Genomic DNA, 20,400 nt, shown 5'->3' on the forward strand with positions numbered 1-20,400 from the left:
CGCCCGTTTTAAAATAAATATGGGTGAATTATTTTAAAATATGGATAAAAATGGGTGACTCATATGCAATATCTTTTTATAGAGGGTTAAATGGGTTGAATATGGGTCACTCATTTTGACCTATATTTTATTCATTATATAAGAGACACAGTTTCACAATCTCTATTTGACTCAAATTCACCTCTTCCTTTTTAAAATTCTCATACGATCCCAAATTCTCTCTCTCTCAAATTCTCTATGCATTATGAACTCCTCGTGTATGTAATACTATGACTCAAAAGAAATTTATGTTTATATTTGTATTTCAAAGTAAAACAACCTGATTTATTCATTTAATTAGTTATTCTATAAAAAGCATAACAAATTATTTCATATATATATATATATATATATATATATATATATATATATAGTATCTTATCTTCGTGCATGTCTAGTCACAAAATAAAATAATATAAATTTAAAGAATTTTCAAAATAAATTAGAAGATTTACACTTATCCATACATATTTTTACAAATTTTTATCCATTTAAAATTAAAAAAAACTATAATAATGAGATTATTCAAAATAATAAAATGAAATGCATATGTAATCCATTACAAAGTGGTTTGGATGTGGATCAATTCATATTTGACCCGCCTATATGTGACCCTACCCAAACTCGATCTTACCCGCCCGTTTACCACCTTATAAGTATATAACTATATTTTTACTTTTAACATTTCTGAACCATTCTTCTAAAATGTGTTGTGGGTTGTTTTGGACCAAAACAAAATAAAAAAGGTTCAATTTTATATTTTACAATAAAACAAGTGAATCACCAGCCATATTTTCCAAAAGTAAATCTGTAAGATTTCCTGCTCAAGTCCAATTGAGAATTCTAAGGGATTTGATCAAGAAACTACTGACCCAGTAGCTGCAAAGGGAAGGTATCAATCACCTAATCATCGGTTTAGCTTCAGCCTAAGTAGGATGAGCAGAAGTTTCAGTTTTAAGGAGGGGTCAGCTGTTGTTCAGTTGAGCTCTTCGTATGCTACTATCAAGTCTGGTCCAGTGACATTTGAAATTTCTGGTTGTCTGGATGATTCAAATGGAAAAAAAACCTAATTTTCAATCTCAAATTGATGTGATTTAGGGGATTTAATAGTTTTTTATCATCTCATATTTTTATAATTATTATAAACACACTTACGGTATACATATAGCCTTGAACTAAACTTGTATTACGGAGTATTTTGTAATCATTGTAATGGCGACGGAGATTTACTCTTTTGGATTTGTATTTATTAACTCTAAATATTATTTTGTAATCTAAAGTGAGGCGTTGAATATGGGGGGTTCGGGAATCTATGAAAGAGAGAAAAAAGAAAAATGATTTTTACCCAATTAAAATGGGTTAATCCGATTTTTTATTTATTCATTATTTTGCTGACTTTGTTTTTAAAATTGATGTGTTATTTTTTTATTAGAACACATAGGAAGTGAAAAGGATAAAACTACTCACAATGAATTGTTAAGTATTGCCCATAAAACAAAGCATTTCCAAACAAGCACAAAAAGAGCTTGGCTTGAAGGATATAAACTTCAAAAGCGAGCTTGATTTGAAGACAAATAAATAAATTTAAAGAGTGGTAGGAGAGGAGCTTTGTGTTAGGGCCGTGGGCTTTTCTGGGCTGAAATTTCGATGAGCTTGTGCTACATCATAACAAAATACTAACATAAAACAACTTAGGGCATGTTTGGTACGTGTTTTGTTCTTGATGTTTTTGTTTTTGTCGAGTACTGCAGTGAATGGTGAAAAAACATGTATGATAAAAAATGTTTTGTTTTGCACAGTATTAAAACGTTTCGTGAATAGTAGCCAAAAATTAAAATGCCAATTTAGTATTGTTATATGTTTGAGCAATGTAACAATAGTGATGAACAGTAAATAAATAATAATATATATTTTTTAAATGACATTTTCAAAATAAACATTATATTTTTCAAACTTGCAACATTTTTTTTATCAAAAATATTTTTATATTTTTGCTTTTAAAAACCTTACAACAAATGAACGTTACTAAACATGTTTTCGATTATCATTTAAATCACTTTACAACAAAATATTTATTTTGTTTTAGATTAAAATAAAATGCCAAAAACGAAACCTGAACCATGGCCTATATCATTAAATCTAAGCCAGCATTTTCTGAATTCGATTTTCTAGTTGGTCCACTAACTGGTGCAATGTCTAAAATATCCTTGCAATTTTATTATTATTATTATATTTTATAAAAAAAAAAATAGTAAAGTAAATACACACTTTTACCTTTTTTTTTTGTTTCTAATTGGTGGGGAGTTTTTTATCTTAGAACTGGCGCAATGTCTAAAATATCCTTGTAATTTTATTATTATTTTAAAAAACAGTAAAGTTACACGCATTTACCTTCTTTATTATTATTATTATTTTGTTTCTAATTGGTGGAGAGTTTGTGGCTTTTTATTCTTACTAGTACCTTTTCTAACACAACTATTCAAATTCGGACTCGAACTCATCACCTCCTCTTTAAAAATTTTAAAAAAATTTTATACCACTGAATTAAAAACCTGTAATAAAAGGAAAATCCTCCAATTCAATATCTAGTTAAAAAGGTGACTTTGTGAAGTTATATCAAAAGAATGAATAAGGATGAGGATAATCTGCTTCCTATTTGCTAATGTAAGAAAAATGGAGCAGCATATGGGGTTTGGAGGACCCAAATGTTCATTCCATCTTTCCACGTACGATGAATGAACCAAAAACCTTTTCCATCATATGAATCATCAAAAATGCTTATAATTTGTCCTTTGAAACAAACTCAGTACACGAATGGGTGGATACGAAACATGGTAATATGGTATACAAAAATGAAAAATATTGTAAGAAACTACAAACAGAAAATTGTATAAAATTTACTCGAATTTCAGTATTGAAAATTGTATTAAAACAAATTATATGAGCCTACATAACACCAAAATTAATCCCCAAAACAAACTATTTGAAACGAAATCAACCAAGAGCAACTCTCTGACCCCAAAAATCCTCTACTAAATTTGATTTTCCAAACCATACATGTGTGTGTATGTAGGGATTATTGTTTGTTGCAATTGTAAATTCGAGACTGATAAGCATGGAGATGCACATTTGAGTTTCAAAATAGCTGTTTTATGTAAAATAATGCCAAAATTTTTAGTGTGCAAACTAATTCTAAAAGTTTTGCCCAAAAAAAAATATATATATATATTCCAAAAGTTGGACGTATAAAGATCACTATCTCATATTCGGGATAGTAGTATCAAAAGTTAGATCCTTATCTCATCCGAGATGTGAATACACATTGGATTGTGAACATTTGAAGATTTTCTCAAAGATAAATGAGTCTTTCACTTCATAGATCATCCAGAACAAAGAAGAATATGCATTTATACCTGAGATTCGATGATGACAACGTGAGCCATATATATATATATATTAGTTATATCCCTTTTCTATCTTCGCGATGAAGTCAATCTACTCATAATCAGTACAATAAGGTTTAATCCCACTGCAAATGAAAATTTCCTACACATTGTAAATAAAATCTCAGTAATCAATTGAAAAGAAAAAAGATTAGATAAATATAACATGAACATGAATTTCATTGAGATATCATCAATGTCCCAATTTAGAATCATTTGATTAAAGGTATAAAGATGGCAATTTGATATGAATACTTAGTGTTATATTTTGTTAATTATTGTTTGCTCAGGGTACTCATTCCTTGATTCTCATATTATTTTTTGCATGAATATTTTACTTTGTTAGGGGGCCAATATCAAAAAGTGAGATTGAATTGGATAAACTCCTATCTTTTTCCGATCTACTATGATAACAATCAAACATAAAAAGAAAAAGAAGAAGAAGAAAAGAAGCAGCAAAATAATCAGGATATATATAAATGGTATATGTATAGTCCTGCAATGTCAAAATGCAAATGCATCACATAAATGTATTGTAATGATAACAAATCAAACCCCTCACTACTACTTTCTAAACTAATTTCTTTTTGACACATTAAATTAACATAAGCTATGTCTGAAAAAAGAAACCAAAAATCCTGAAGATATAATGTTGTAATCAGCCTAGGTGTGACTTGAACAGGCAGTTGACTTTGCAAACAAATTACTATTAAAAAAAAAAAAAAAAAAAAAGGTTCCTTCCCTGTTTTTCAGAGGATAATGCAATTTATCACTCAGCTCTACAACAAACCCAACAGAAGAGTGAGTGAGTCTAGAACATATTTCTCCTAAATCATGCCTTTATAGATCCCTCTATGTAATTATGCATATAGTCTTTCCGAAAGTTGGATCATCAACAAAATAATTTGATACAAGATAAAGAATATATCCCCCGGCCACCATCCGAGCTTTCCCTACCTGCTAACACATAGTTTAATACAAGTAGTTTAATTAATCTTGCTATGACTCCTAACAGTACTGTTACAGATATCGTACGGACACTCAAGGAGATCTGAATGATCACATTGGATGATGATGATACTAGGTGTCAACTTGTTTATAGCACAAAGGGTCATTATCAAGCAAATCATCAAGGGCATTTTTCTTATCCAAACAAATATCTGAAGGAACTTTCTCCTTTCATATTTTCAATGGTTATTTTACTGTTTTTCGTTTTCCTTTTTCGGATAAAACAATGTTATACACCACTTTCATCAGCCTATAAATAGGGGTGATGAAAGCTCAGAGTCCAACACAGATAAGCCTCACTACATACAAGCGTATAAAGCTCACCTTGCTCACTTGCCTTCTTGTCTCAACTTTCTTCAAGCAGCCATTACCACCCACCTGCATCACGAGCAATATTTTTAGCAGAACTTCTGAAAATGAATAGGGTAAGAGCTTTGGCAGCAGAGAAGGCTGCAGTGATCTTCACCAAGAGCACATGTTGTATGTGCTACAGCATCAAGGAATTGTTTAGAGGCCTTGGTGCAAGTCCCGCGATTCATGAGCTTGATAAAGATGCAAGCGGGAGAGAAATGGAGAAGGCACTCCGAGACCTAGGCTGTAATCCCTCTGTGCCAGCAGTGTTCATAGGTGGAAGATTTGTGGGCTCAGCCAAAGACGTCATTTCCTTCCATGTCGATGGGTCTCTGAAACAAATGCTCATTCAAGCTGGAGCCATCTGGTTCTAGTAATCTTAAAGCGTGGCTATATAATGTTCATGTTATAGTAATAGTTAACAAGCCCTTGTACAATTTTAAAGGTAACATTGTATCAAGGGCTTCACTTTTTGCCAAATGCAGTGACTATATTGTATAAAAGGTTATGCTATATGAAAATGGCTTATCCAGTCGCTAAAATTCTTTCTGGCAGTTAATAGTCGTTTTTTTTTTTTTTCTTTTCTTCTTTTCCTAACAAATATTGGAACTCAAATAGAGCAGGTCCTGTAGAGTTTATGTTATCTCTATCTTTCCTCTAGACTTGTTATTATTTATTTATTTTTATCATGCCAAATTGGAGATAAAATATGCACTTTTATCCTTAGTTCATCATGATCGCTCCCACATGCTACACTACTGCAGAATAAAGTTTCCAGCAGGCATTACCACCGATCAGACATGTTTTGACAGCAAAGTTATCCTACGCAAAAGGGATCACAAGTGAATTGCATTAGTCAGTAAAACATCTCGCAATATCGCCACGTAATAGATACAGAAATTTGATGCAAATCACGGTGTTTATATGCTCTCTTTTTAAAAAGAAATGCAACTTCACTATAAGTGATCACTATGCCATTAGTTTAAATTTTAACAGGAAGTGAAAATTAATTTTTTTCTTCTTCTTAATTTATTCGGTCTTTTTGGCAGCTACCAAGTGCCAAGCTAGTCATCTCCATGATACCATGGATAAGGCAGGACAATGAAGTGATGCTAGAAAGCTCTTATGCCTCTTTGAATTTCTCCATTTTAAAAAACCCAAGTAAATTTTTTAAGCCAGTGGTATCACCAAAAGAGCCCTTATATGGCCATGTATAGAAAGTGATGGAATAAATTCCCAAATGCATACAAACATAAATGAATACATACATATATAAATGTAAATACATAAACACAATATATATAAATTCTCCCTATGGTCATGAATCTATGACACACACACAAATATATAGCTAGCTACACACCCCCAATCACTGTCATTGGTGCTACAAGTCATACTACTGCTAATGACTTCACAAATTTTGTGCTTAACTCATTCAAAGTAGGATGACTGTCCATTTTGATAAGAGAAGCGTGCCTAACATCGTCATTATGGATAAGTGCAAGTCTTTGCTTGCTCATCCACACATGTACAACCACTAGCTATATGCTCAATTCTGTGGCAACAATTTATATGAACAGAGATTCAGAAGCACACTCGTAAGAAGGAATCATGCAAGTTGGTGGGCACAACAAAACCACCGAAAGCTATGCTATATCATTTGTAATCTTCTTACCGGAGAATATTGAGAAGATCAATGGGAGAATCTAGTGAAAATTGACCACCCTTTATGAACTTTCAACTTTTGTTGTGTTTCCATGTTAAAGCATTTATGTCCATGATATCTGTAGAAGTTGAACACATGGTCATTAGGCTGCACACATGGGTCACAAACCAGTTCAATAGAAGAATAATAAATAGTCCACATATCTGATGGGTATGGTCACCCCATCAGTAAAACTCATGAAATGTATACAGAAATAATATCTTCCAACTTGTTCGGTGTGTATCAAACAGTATCTGTTATTGTAAAGTAACTTTAGTTTTTGGGAATCTTAGTAAAGCACATCAACTTTAGAGAGTACACCCCTGACTGTTTCTATAAATTGAGTAGCATAAGAACTCAAGTTCAAGCAACATTCAGCTTCAAAGTTCAAACTAAATTTTCTCTTGCCCATTTCTCCTCCTTTTCCCTCATAAAATCAAAACCCCTACCATCAGATCGTAATTCAAATTGATTTTGGTCTGATGGATTGTGACATTTTATTTTAAGTAGATTTGATATATTGTCTAATTTTAAACTGTAGTCCTTTGGTTTCCTTTTTCCATCTCAAAAGCAATTCTATTCAACCTATTGAGTTCAGAATATCAAGATGGATAAGGTAACCAAAATGGTCTCAGAGAATGGGTTAGTGATCTTCAGCAAGAGCACATGTTGCTTGTGCTATGCCGTCAACATTCTATTTCATGAACTTGGGGTGACTCCCTTGGTTCATGAGATCGATCAGGACCCTGAAGGAAGGGAAATGGAGAAGGCTCTCATGAGGATGGGGTGTAGTGCACCAGTACCTGCAGTCTTCATAGCTGGAAAGCTGGTGGGATCCACCAACGAAGTCATGTCCCTCCACCTAAGTGGCTCTCTTATTCCATTGCTGACGCCATATCAGAATCTATCCTAAAATTCTACTGCACTGTCACATATTAGCTAGAACTTAGAAGAATAAAGCTCAACAGCAGTGAGCTCAAATTAAGTAGTGTATGCAGCTGTGTTTCTGTATTAAATACTCAACAGCAGTGAGCTCAAATTAAGTAGTGTATGCAGCTGTGTTTGTGTATTGAATCTATTGTAGCTTTCGATTAGCTTTGGCATGTAGCCTATGTACCCAGCAAAAATTTGTAGCCTATCTGCTTTCCTTAATGAAGTTAGCTTTATTTACTCTCTGCCTCCATATGTTAGATACAAAAGAATTAATGAGGTGAATGCAATATAAAGCGCTTCAGCAATTTCAGCCATCTGTTACTAATCAAGGAGAAACAAGTTCAATGAGATTACCAGTAAGACTGGAAACTGCAGCATTGATTAATTAGACAACCCTCTCTCACCTATAACCAGCATTCAAGTGGAAAATCTATAAATCAGTTTTATTTACATAGCAGGGAGCAATTTTCTTATGTATTATCTTTATTACTATTATGGAATTAAAATAAACTTTTACATGTCATATAGATGATCTAAACATCACATTTATCTGCAGCAGAAATGATCTTTTGATCACTGGTAAGCAAGAAACTTTCTCCACACCAACTCCCGTGACCGTTAGATATGATGAAAGTGTAAAAATGGTAGTTACCAAAAAAAACATAGCAATCTTATCAATGGTCAGAAAAGTAACTTGATAAAATTGGCATACTCAATTTGAGAGCCTGACTATCATTATATACAAGAGGAAAATTACAAATATGGAAAAAAGAATAAAATCAAATCAGAATAAAGAAAATAAAATCAAATCAGAATAAAAATAAAATCCCTAAACATTAACCTATAATGAAAACCCAATAAATCTGTTACAATCATTGAGTCAACTTATAGATATGATTTCCAACACTCCCCTTCAAGCTGGAGCAATTATGTTGACCAAACCCAGCTTGACTATGGAAGACTGGAGAAGATAAGGCCCAACAGACTTTGTGAACACATCTGCAGTCTGTTTTGAAGAGGGAACAAAAATAGGATTAATGATACCTAATCCAATCTTCTCTCGAATAACGTGGATGTCTACCTCAATATGTTTCGACCTTTAATGTAAAACAGAATCGAAAGTAAGCATAATTGCTGATTTATTATCACAAAACAGCCTTGAAGAATCTTTTTCTACAAAACCCAACTCTCCCAAAATTGATTGAAGCCAAAGGAGCTCACAAGTACCTTGAACCATAGCTTGGTATTCAGCTTCAACAAAGGATCTGGAGACAACAGCTTGCTTCTTACTCTTCCATGATATGAGATGATTACCATAGAAAGTACAGAAGCTAGAGGTAGAACGTCTATCTATCTTACATCCAGCATAGTCTCCATTAACAGTGCAGCAGAATTTGTCTGTAGCTAAATTAAACGGTGCCTGTGTGCTTCACCATCAACAGTAGCAAAGGCTTTCAATAGGGATGGCATTGGTGATGCATTCAAGATTTGAAACTTTAGTAGTTCAAATTCTGGGCATAATCCCATCAAAAACTGATAAGTATGCTGACGATCAAGACGTTTGACAAGAAGAGAGGCTGCTTCGGAAAGAAATTCACTGAGAGGCTCATATTGAACTAGCTCCTCCCAACGAGATCTCAAATACCTAAAGTAATCAGCTACAGACAAATTCAGGCCTTCCTGCGAGGCCTTAGCAATATCTTGGTATAATTCAAAAGTACGAGCATCATTCCTAGAATGAGCATACATTTGATTCAAAGTAGTCCACAAGTCATTAACAGAGTTATAAAACATGAATATATTATAAATGCGTTCCTCCATAGAATTAAACATCCATCCTAAAATGGTGCAATTGTCCATATCCCACTGAGCATACTTAGGATTTTTAATATCTGGCATCTTTTCAGTACCCAAAATCCACCCTTATTTGCCTTTTCCACCAACATAGAGGTGGAGGGAACGAGCCCAGGATGCAAAATTACGGTCATTCAAAAGCACACAAGTAACTCGTTAAGCCACTGTGTGTTGCGCTGAAAAAAGAGTTTCTTTATTATTACTTGATTCAGCCATAATATTAAATAGAACAATTCAACAGATCACCAATAATTTCAAATAAAGGAGGAATAAACTTGATTTTGATCAAACCAAGAAGCCGGAGACACGGCGGTCTGATTTGAAAATGCTGCCGAATATCCCTGCAGCCCCAAAAAATTACAAACACATCTTCTGACCCTTAGTGCATGAAAAAGACTAAGGGAATACCCCTACAGGGGTTGAACCTAGAGGAGATTGGCTCCTCCTAGGACTGTCGCAACAGCGGCCTGAAGAAGAGAGAGGGTCTGTGAAAAAAAGGGAAAAAGAAATAGGGAAGGGGCTATGACAAAATAGAGAGAGAGATCAAAAGAGGCGATGAAAGAGAGGGGGGAGACGTAGGTTTGAGGCTCTGATACCAAAAAATAACTTAGTAAAATTGGCGTACTCAATTTAAGAGCCTGACTATCATTATATACAAGAGGAAAATTACAAATATGGAAAAGAGAATAAAATCAAATCAGAATAAATCAAATCAATATAAAAATAAAATTCCTAAACATTAGTCTATAATGAAGACCCAATAAATTTGCCACAATCATTGAGTCAAATTATACACATGATTTCCAACGGTCAGTATAAATGGTGTGGAAAAAATTTCTTGCTTACCAGTGAGCAAGAAATCATTTCTACATCTACAGCATCTTTTTATATAATGTCTAAACACAATCACATGCATGAAAAGCAAATCAATATATTTTACTTCATAAATGTGCTGACAAAACATATCTAACTATGTTTTCGCAATGTCGGAGTCCCTTAGACCCAAAATACTCAAGAAGTGTTTATTACTTTAATCAAAGTGCATGTCACGATAAAGTGCCTTATTTATCTTTACATGTAACAAAGACGATAAAGTTAAATAAGAATGATTCCAAACATGTAAATGATGCCAAGCAAAGATAGAATTGAAGTGTGCACTTTTGGCATTCCTGTTGTTTTCATTTACATAAAGTGGAAAGAGGTAAATTCTCCACTTTCTAGTCTGAGGTGCCATTGATTCTTCAACTTTACTTCAGATAAAGAACCGTATAAAATCCCTCACCTTTTTTCATTTTATTTATACTATTCTCAGTAGTGTTTAAAACACTTTTCAAGGTCCGCCACAAGCTTGAATCCGTATCTGTTTTAATACATTTAGCGCCTGATAACATCAGTGCTGAGTTTGCCAGCTTCTTCATCAAGTATTCTCCAGTGCCACATACCTCCCTTTGTAAATTATAGATGAAAGATACATGCATGTAGCTGTCCCTCTTACCAATATGTCAAATATTGAGTTAAAAGAGTAGCCCATACTACCATGATTAGCAAACATAATAACTATTCATGCAACTTATCCCCCAACAACATAGACATAGAACAGTTCCTTACATAATTGTATGCAGTTCAAAATATAACAATCAAATTTAAACTCAAACAATGGTTGTGGGGTTGAATGTTATTGAAGTGCTATTGGGTGAAACTATAACTTATTTTACCTTTGAAAGTTGTTTTAGCAGTGCACATATAATCTGCAGCCTAGCCTGTCACGACTCACAAAATTTGCAGTATGTCTATAAGAAGTGTAACAAAATGTATCCATAAGAAAGAAAACAGAATTTCATGGCTGTCCTCCATTTAAACATAAAATGAGTATGATAAAAGAAGACGGTGGTCAAGAGTAAGAACCAAAACTAAGCTAAACTTGGTTGAGGCTGATTGTTTACTAGTATATTCTGGAGATTTACCAGCCCGCTAATTACTGTAATTTTCAATTAATTGAAGCTTGGGTGTTTGTTACTTAAGGACCTTTAGTTGTGGAAAATATGTGGATTATCTGCAGAAGATGGCAAAGTAATCTTAAAGAATATGATAAATATGAGGCTGGGATGACAGGAATTAAAGAGATACTAAAAGTTTGGTCCCCTCCATTTTATTTGATGCATGGAAGAGTTCTCATAGTATCCCATTTGAACTGATTCGCATGGTCTTTACTATCAGAGCTATCACAGTCAGTTGTAGATGCCATCTGACAAAGTTGAAAAAAAAGAACACACAATCCAACATGATGAGCAGATTCCTTGATTGTAAATGGAGACAGGCATATAATGTTATTGAGAAAGGAAGCGAGAACAAACATAGTCATACTACTGATGACGTAGAATAGCATTGTAGCGGATACCACTGATTTGGCAAATCAGTCTCCATCAATTTTAATTTTCGGGAAGAAACAGATATGGGACTTGCTTTATAGAGTTGCAAATTAATTTTTATCATGGTGTGCCTGTTGTGAGATTCTCCAGTTCTTGCTTGCATTATTTTATATCTCATATGATATATACAGACAGCTATAGTAATGTCAAGTTGGCATGTCTTCTCCAACTAGCAATTATCATCAGATAATTGTCATGATGCAAATTCTTCTCTCTTATATGAACATTCTGATGTATTCTTCACAAATAAATAAAATAAAATTGTAACAACATGGACATGCATGTTTATGATGGCATGAAACAAAAAACTGTTAAGAGTTACTCTGCATAATCAACCGGATTTGATATCAGTTGTTATGGCGGAAACGTAAAAATAAACAATACTGTTCAAGGAATAAACAAGCAATCACGAACAAAAAAAAAAAAATCATACACAACAACACAAGATATACATGGTTCACCCAAATCTTAGGGCTACATCCATGGAGTACACCGAACAAATTCACTATGAAGAAGATGAAGAATTACAATTGAGAATTTTCTCTCAATCTCTCTCACATGCTCTCTCTTGTATTGGCACAAATTTAAAATCTGATTAGAGTTATATAAAGTCCCAAACTTGTCCTACAAGAACTTGCTTTTTGTAGAATGCAAAACCAAAAAGGAAGTTAAATCAGATCAGGAAACTGAATTTTTCCTAAACCAATAAGAAAGTTAAAGCAGATCAGGAAACTGAATTTTTCCTAAACTAATAAGAAAATTAAACCAGATCAAGAAACGAATTTTCTCTAAAATTCAGTACTTTTGAAGTTTCCATATAAGTAAGTCTTCCTAAAAAACAATTACCTAATCAGACTCCACAAAAAACCACAACAAAAACAGCAGATCCAAATACTATGCATAGCAGATGCATACATGATGATACTTTTGGTACATAACAAACATTTAGGGCCTGTTTGGAGTTTGTAGTGTGGTGTAGTGTAGTGTTCTAGCCTAGAACAGAACAAGTGTTGTGTGGTGTAGTGTTTTGAGAGGAGAACAAAACATGTTTGGCGACAAAAATTTGCTCTGAGAATTTTGGAATAGAAATTATTATAATTTTTTTTAGTGATTAAAATAAATTAATTACTTCACTTAGTTTGCAAAACAAGAATTACAGAGCTTGATTAGTTGATTTAGAAAAAAAATTAAAACAAAAACCATACACCACACAGAATTGCAGTTGCAGAGACAGAGAGACTAGGGCAATTGGGAGGCTGAAATGATTTGCCCTAAAAAAAAAGGGGAAGTCCAGCGTTGATCATTAATTAGTCACAGGAACCCTAGAGTTGGCTTCATCTTCAAAAAAATTTCGTATCAGAGAACAAAAATGGCAACCGTCTCCTCTGCCTCTCCTTGCTCCTTCCTCCACCAATCGCAACCATCTTGTCCTAGGTCGAAAAGCCAAACGTGACGGTTTCTTTTCTCTCACCAAAACCACCATCTACCTCCTCCAACCGCCCAATCAACAAAACCCCAAACCAAACACTCCAATTTTCATTCCCTGGTTGGTTAGGGTTGAAGAGATCGAAAATGGCAAAAATCGTGCCCTACATCCCGTCTCTCAAAGGAAAATACCCAAAAAGGTTTCCGAAACAACTCAATTTGCTACATATGGTGTTGGGTATCAAAAGTTTGCAGTTGCAGAGAGAGATCGAAAGAGAGATTAGGGCAAGTTCATCGTTGAGAATCCAAATCCGGCCACGAGCTGTGAGGATCCGGTGGAGACGACTGGTTTGGCGCCGGCGAAGAGGGAGAGAGAGAATTGAGATGGAGGCGTTTGGGAGGCTGAATGATTTGCCCTAAAAAAAATTAAAACAAAACCCCTACAGGTTTGCAGTTGGAGAGAGAGAGAGAGAGAGAGTGGCAAGTTCAGAGTTGAGACGAGAATAGAGATGGAGGTGGAACACTTGGAACAAGTTTTTTTTGTTCCAACATTTGGCCCAAACAGCGCAAAGTGTTCTGATACTGTTCAAACCAGCACAACCTACGCCAAACATGTTTTGTTCCTCAATAATGCTCAATAGTGCTACTGTAGCACTGTTGGGAACAATACACCACACCACAGAACAAAACTAAAACAGGCCCTTAGGTTCAGTCAAACTACAAGATATGAATAAGTTCTTCCTTCCACAATATTGCCATGTAAATTTCACAATTAAAATTACAACTATTATATCTCTTTCCTTTTACTCTTCTGAAACCATACTTAATTTCTTCAGACAAACTTCTGTTGGGATTTATATGCCCTGGCATAGCAAATTCCTATCTGGATTATAGTGACATATGTTCCTGACATATCTGAAATATTTATGATTTATATAATTGGTGAATTCAATGTATTATGTTTCGATTCACTATGAAATTGATAGTGTCTAAGTAATTACAAGAAATATTTATATATATGTATGTGATGGCAATCAATGCATGATATATAAATAGTAATTATAAATTGTTCACAGTCGGTAATTATGGATGGACTCATAATTAATTAAGACTTAAACTGGATCCGCATTAGGTTGAGATATATTGCGAGAGCCGTCGTATGCAATTACTCCCTATCACCGTCATGGCATTTGACTCTTAAGCATGAGAAAATTATAGACTCTTTTATTAATTAATAATTACTTTGATTTGTTCGGCGGATTCTTCGAGATCCTTAGACCGACACTTTGGGTAGTTATGTAATTAATAGTTAGAGGGTTATATTTTCAATATTTGCATCATTGCTACTTGTATTTATTTTGTATTGACTATGGTTGATCACAAAGTAAATTCGAAGGCCTTCGTGTGTTTTTAGACAAAATGATTTATTATATATTTATTTATTTAAATTATTATTTTTGTCAAACAAATGTTTTATTGTGATCGAGCCAGAAATAATCAGAGGTACCAAAATAGATATATTAATTAAGTAGTCGGATTGATGGCTTTATTTATCCGATAACTAATTATGCATAGAGGGGTCAAAGTGCAATATTGACTTAGGGGTTATTTATTATTTAATTGGAGTTCAATTAATTTCTTTTAGTGGAGTAGAAATTAATTTATGAATTAATTGAATTGGGTCCATGGACCGGGCCAATTATTAATTCATTGTAGCCAATAAAATAATAGGCCCAATGGATTCTCACTCATAACCCAACTTGATATTGGAATCATACTAGATTTGGGACATATGAATTAGAGATGGAGAAGGATTTGTTGTTTCCTTTTCTTTATTTTTATGTTGCCTATAAATATACATGGTCTATGTATATTTTAGGGTGTGATTTTTAATGAGAATGAAAAAGGAATTTATTTTCTCTCTCTAGAAAATTAGGGTTTATGTTCTCATCTAATGGAGGCTCCCACAAGCCTAGTTTTCGAAGGTCATTCATGGAGGCTTATGAGTGATTCCTAAAGGCAAAATAATTACCAAGAAGATGGAGATCCAAGAAGAAGGCATCTTGCTAAGGGATCTACAATAAGTGAGAACATTCACTTTAGAGGAAAATTTTAAAGGTTTACTCAGACCTTTGATGTAAGTATTCAATCTGTTAATTGAATGATACATCATATTTTTATTTTTGCGTAAAACTTATCTCTATGTGATGAATCAAGATCTATGAATCAAAATCCCTCGAAAAGTTTTTAAAATAATTTTGCGTTTCCCAACAGTGGTATCAGAACATGGTTTGATTCATTACTAGAGATCATGTTTTTATCAAAATTCATCATTCATGGATCCAATTTTGATATGCATATATATTTATTTATTGATGTATGTTGATGTATGATTTAATATGTTGATATATATTGATACATGATGATGTATGAATAATTGTGAATGAATGATGATGTATGGTTGGGCCATGGATGAAGCTTATAGGTTAAATTTATGTAATTTTATCTTTGGATGAATGTAATTAAGGCTTTGATTTAGCCGTTTGAAAGTTCAATGATGTAATTTATTTTTCCCATTGTATTTCAAGTTGTAAATATTTTTAAAGCCATGTAATATTCATCAAAGGATGCTATGAAGCTTCAAGAAGGTCCAAAAGGGTTAAATTATGCTTCAGTAATTTTTTGGAATTTTTTCGAATTTTTTGGAATTTTTTTGGAATTTTTTGAGGCTTAATTTAATTTTCTGGGAATTTTTCTGATTTTTCTGGAATTTTTCGGCGTTTTTCCGGTGGCTGGAGCATCGCCGGCGGCGAGAAGAGGCATCGGAGGAGGCTGGAATCAGATATGGTGCATAAAGGGTGAGCCTGGCGCGTGAGGAACACGCGCCAGGAGGTGACATATGCTGGCGCGTGCATTGCACGCGCCTGCCAAGGTTGTATGACCTCCACGCGCGTGCCAGCGCGTGAGGGCGTGTCCCACGCGCTCCAGGCGCGTGCTAGCGCGTGGGGGCGCGTGCCTTCACCTGCAGCATGCCCCAAGCGCGTGTGAGCGCGTGCCTTCACCTGCAGCATGCCCCAAGGGCGTGTGAGCGCGTGTGGGGCCCTCCAGGCGCGTTCCAATCGGTGTTTTGCTTCTCCCGGTGCGTTCCAGCCTTATGTGGGTGTTTGCAAGCCGATCGATGATCTTCCCGCAATACTTAGAGTAGTTAAATGTTAAAAGCTGATTCCATTGGCCATTTTATTTGCTTTATTTGTCATTTATTTATTTATGCGATGTATGAAATGCATGGAATATATAATTGTTAATTAATTATTATTCATGCATTGGATCCATGATATTTATTTAAATGGCTTGATTTATATTAATTAAGTTATGAAAATTAATTGGATCTGATTACTAATTAATTTGAGAGCACTTATTGGGAAACGCAAAATTATTTTTTGTAAATTATTTTTAAAGTGTGCTTCAAATTAAATATTAGTGAATCGTTTAAAGTTCAAATATTTTCTAAATTTAATTGGATTAAAATCAAGACGTTTTGCATGCATTATATCATGTAAATGAATAAAATGAAAACCCTAATTATGGATGATTAAAAATTGAGTGGGAGCGGGGATTTTTATACATTGCCCCATGACCTTCGTTATTAACACCATTGTAATTAGGTCTTCAAAAATAAGGCCCCACGCATGATTTGAAGAGTCTTAATATTACAAGAATGGTTATCTCATAAAAATAATAATATTAAATGTTCATTGTAATTAGATCTTTAAAAATAAGGCCCTACGCATGATTTAAAGAGTCTAGATTATAATGACAAGATATTTAATGTTTTATTTTTCATTAGAGCTTTAATAACGTTATACACTCAATCTAAAATCAATAGTGTTAGCTCCCCAACGGAGTGGTCTACACTAGGTGATTTTAGAAAGGCTAAATATAATCGGGAATTATTTCATATAGATAGACAAGACATTGTCTTAAGAAATATGGAGATGATGGGATTTGCCCGCCAATAACAATAATGAACTTCGCCAACCGAATAAGTTATTGGTGTATTGGTTATCCGATTTTTCATGCAGTGGTTAAAGGACCCACATATTATTTTAATGGAAGTTGTCACCTAATAGCAAATGAATCTCTACAATAGTAATAATGAACTCCTCCAACAGGATAAGTTATTGATATATTGATTGGTTGATTTATTATGCTACAGAGTTTAGGGACCCACATTAATTAAAAGGGATTGTTCACCAATAATGATAATGATCTCTTGTTCGATTAAGATTTATTATATTATGTGGTAAACAAATTCATTTTAATTTTAAATAAGCATGACAGTATTAATAATTCACCTTGCATATTGTATGAATGCATTTATATTCAGACTAATTATGTCTAATCCATTTTATCTGCTTGCTAATTTCAATGTATGTGGACTTCATTTATAATGACTAGAAAAGGAATTTAGATATTTTATTCACAACGTGGTGGTACAAATGTATTTACTACTCCTAAAACCTAATCCTTTTACTTTAAGATACCCAAGAGAACATTAATGCTTTGAATAAGTGAAATAAGGCAAATGAGATGAATTGGTGCAATATTCTAGAGTTTACCTCGAATACGCTCCAAAGCTAACATTTACATTATTTTATTTTCTTCAAGCATCATGTTAAATGTCAATAAGATGTTTTGGTGAGATTAGATAGAGAGTATGCCAAAGTACTATGTCAGACTTGAATAGCATCAAGATAGCCTAAGGAACTCCAGTATGAAATCGAATTTTGAAAAATGATTGTTTATTATTTAAAAATTAGCTGGAGATCAATAAGGCTGACTTGGGTGGTAAGTTTCAAGTTGACATGATTATTGCCTTGTTACCAAACTCGTTCAACTCTGTTAGAGTGAACTAAATAAGGAATCAGTTTGAGTTTACACTCACTGATATTCTTATAGAATTGGTAACAGATGAAGGGATAATCAAGAGTATGGGTGTTCTTATCAATCTAACCAAGTCTATACCATCTTCTAGGCCCAAGTGAACGGGCAAAACAAAGAAGAATGATGATAATAGGACTAGGCTAGCACAAAACATGGGTATTCAAAAAGGTTAAAGGGAATAAGGCAGTGTATGTTGAGGGCGAAGAAAACTGTTTCTTTTGTCGCTAACTAAAACACTAAAGGACGAACTGTTTAAGCAATGACGTGGCATAGGAAAATATATATTTAATCATTGAGCCATGTTATGTGGTTGCGTCTATTAATTCCTGATGGATAGATTCTGGAGCCACTAAACATGTTTGCAATTTATTGTAAGGATTTCAGGAATCCAGAAGCCTTGATGATATGGATATATATTTTTCTTTTGACCTGATGCCAATGTTGTAGTTAAGTCAGTGGGAGTATTACATCTGAAATTAGAGAGTATGAGGATATTAGTATTAGAGAACTATCTTTATGCACAGAAGTGAAACGCAATCTCATTCTTATTTCACTTTTGGTTTATAAAAACTGTGTTGTTATTTTGTAAAACTAGTTTTATAAAATTGAATAGATATGCGATTGCTTCTGGTGCATTGAAAGATGGTTAATATACTATAATCACAAACTCTTAAGATTTGCAGGATGTAAAAACTAATGTTGCATCTTCTAGATTGAATGTTAAGAGAAAAATTGTTATTCCTGACTCATTGTATTTTTAATGTCTATTTTTGGGTTGTTATCAATCAAAATAAGATTCAAAGATTGGTCAAAGAAGGTTAATTACCTAGTGAGGCAGGGGAGCCTAAACCAAACTTGTGAACCCTGTTTTGAAGGATAGATAACTCTTAGGGCTTAATCAGCCAGATGAAATAGACATAAAGGACAATTGGAGTCGGTACACACTGACACGTGTGGTCTTATGAACATCCAAGCAAGATTACTCACGTTTTGGATAAGTTTATCTGATGCAACACAAATCTTAAACTCTTGGTATTTTCTGAGAAGGTTAAGACTGATGTGGAACACATATTAGGTAAACTTATCAAGACACTTCGATCTGATCGAGGATATGAGTATTTCTTAGGATAGTGCAAAGACTATATGGTCAATGAGGGTATTATGTACCAGTTTTCCGCAATTGACGCTAAATGTATTTAGGTGTCAAATAGGAATAACAGAATTCCACTTAACATGGTTAGATTTATGATCAGCTATGCTACATTATCTCTTTCATTTAAGAGTTTAGCGTTAATGACATCGATGCGCATTATGAACTGCATTCCATCTTAGTCTGTCTCAAGGATACCGTTGAGCTGTGTTTTTTTACTAAATATTAGTTTGAATCATATGCACATATGGGGTAGTCTTGCACATGTGCGCTTGATATGGACAAGTAAGTTGGAAGCAGATCATAGGCATGCTAGATTTGATAGCTACTCTAAATGTCACTAGGATGGATTATTTTATGATCTCAAAGATAAAAGTTGATTCCTATGAAATCAGAGTTGGAATCAGAGTTGGAATCTATGTATTCTAATAAATTCTGGGATCTTGTAGAACTTTCTAGTAGGGTGATTCCTATGGAAGGCAAGTTAATCTACAAAAGGATACCAAAAGATTTCTTAGTGAATAAATCATGAGTGTACAAGGGAATGTCATTATTTTTCTAATTTTATATATATTGATGACATCCTACTCATTTAGAATGATGTGGAAGTTTTGTCATCAATAAAGAGGTAGTTGTTCAATTACTTTTAAATGAAGGATTTTCAGGATGTAAGCTAGATTCCTAGGATCAAGCTTTTGCAAGATCAGGTTAAAAGGAAGATAGGATTATCTTAATAATCCTACATTGATAAAGTTTTGACCAGGTTTGGTATGCATAACTCAAAGAATGAGTTCTTGCTTTATTGATATGGATGGCTCTCTCTAGTAAGTAGTTTTTCAAGACTATCAAAGGAGATTGAGCAAATGAGACTGGAACAATATGTTTCGGCATATGAGAGTCTCATATATGCCATGGTCTATACCAAACAGGACATCCGCTACATAGTAGGGATAGTCAGTAGAGATCAGTCCAATACTGGACTTGACAACTGGTCTATTGTGAAAAATATCATTAAGTACCTAAGGAGAACCAATGATATCATATTCATTTATGGATGTGATGATATGGTCCTAGTCAGGTATTCTAGTTCTGATTTTCAATCAGAAGTAGATACTATGA

At 33.8% G+C, this 20,400-nt stretch overlaps 2 protein-coding genes across 2 annotated transcripts; both read left to right on the plus strand.

The window, feature by feature from the left end:
• Positions 1–4,780: 4,780 nt before the first annotated feature.
• LOC132268333 (glutaredoxin-C11) lies at positions 4,781–5,484 on the plus strand. The gene has a single exon (XM_059769190.1). It carries the CDS (start codon positions 4,907–4,909, stop codon positions 5,213–5,215), a length of 309 nt encoding a protein of 102 aa, XP_059625173.1. The 5' UTR covers positions 4,781–4,906; the 3' UTR covers positions 5,216–5,484.
• Positions 5,485–6,891: 1,407 nt separating this feature from the next.
• On the plus strand, positions 6,892–7,716 carry LOC132268873 (monothiol glutaredoxin-S9-like). The gene has a single exon (XM_059769766.1). The coding sequence runs from the start codon at positions 7,154–7,156 to the stop codon at positions 7,457–7,459; it is 306 nt and encodes a 101-aa protein (XP_059625749.1). The 5' UTR covers positions 6,892–7,153; the 3' UTR covers positions 7,460–7,716.
• Positions 7,717–20,400: the final 12,684 nt, after the last annotated feature.

This window comes from Cornus florida, unplaced genomic scaffold (assembly GCF_030987335.1).
Source record: "Cornus florida cultivar Cherokee Brave unplaced genomic scaffold, ASM3098733v1 CherokeeBrave_3.0.0_Hap2_Chr08, whole genome shotgun sequence".
In the NCBI taxonomy this organism is placed as follows: Eukaryota; Viridiplantae; Streptophyta; class Magnoliopsida; order Cornales; family Cornaceae; genus Cornus; species Cornus florida.

Coding starts and splice junctions, on each gene's coding strand:
- LOC132268873 (XM_059769766.1), top strand. CDS start 7,154: ATGGATAAGGTAACCAAAATGGTCTCAGAGAATGGGTTAGTGATCTTC.
- LOC132268333 (XM_059769190.1), top strand. CDS start 4,907: ATGAATAGGGTAAGAGCTTTGGCAGCAGAGAAGGCTGCAGTGATCTTC.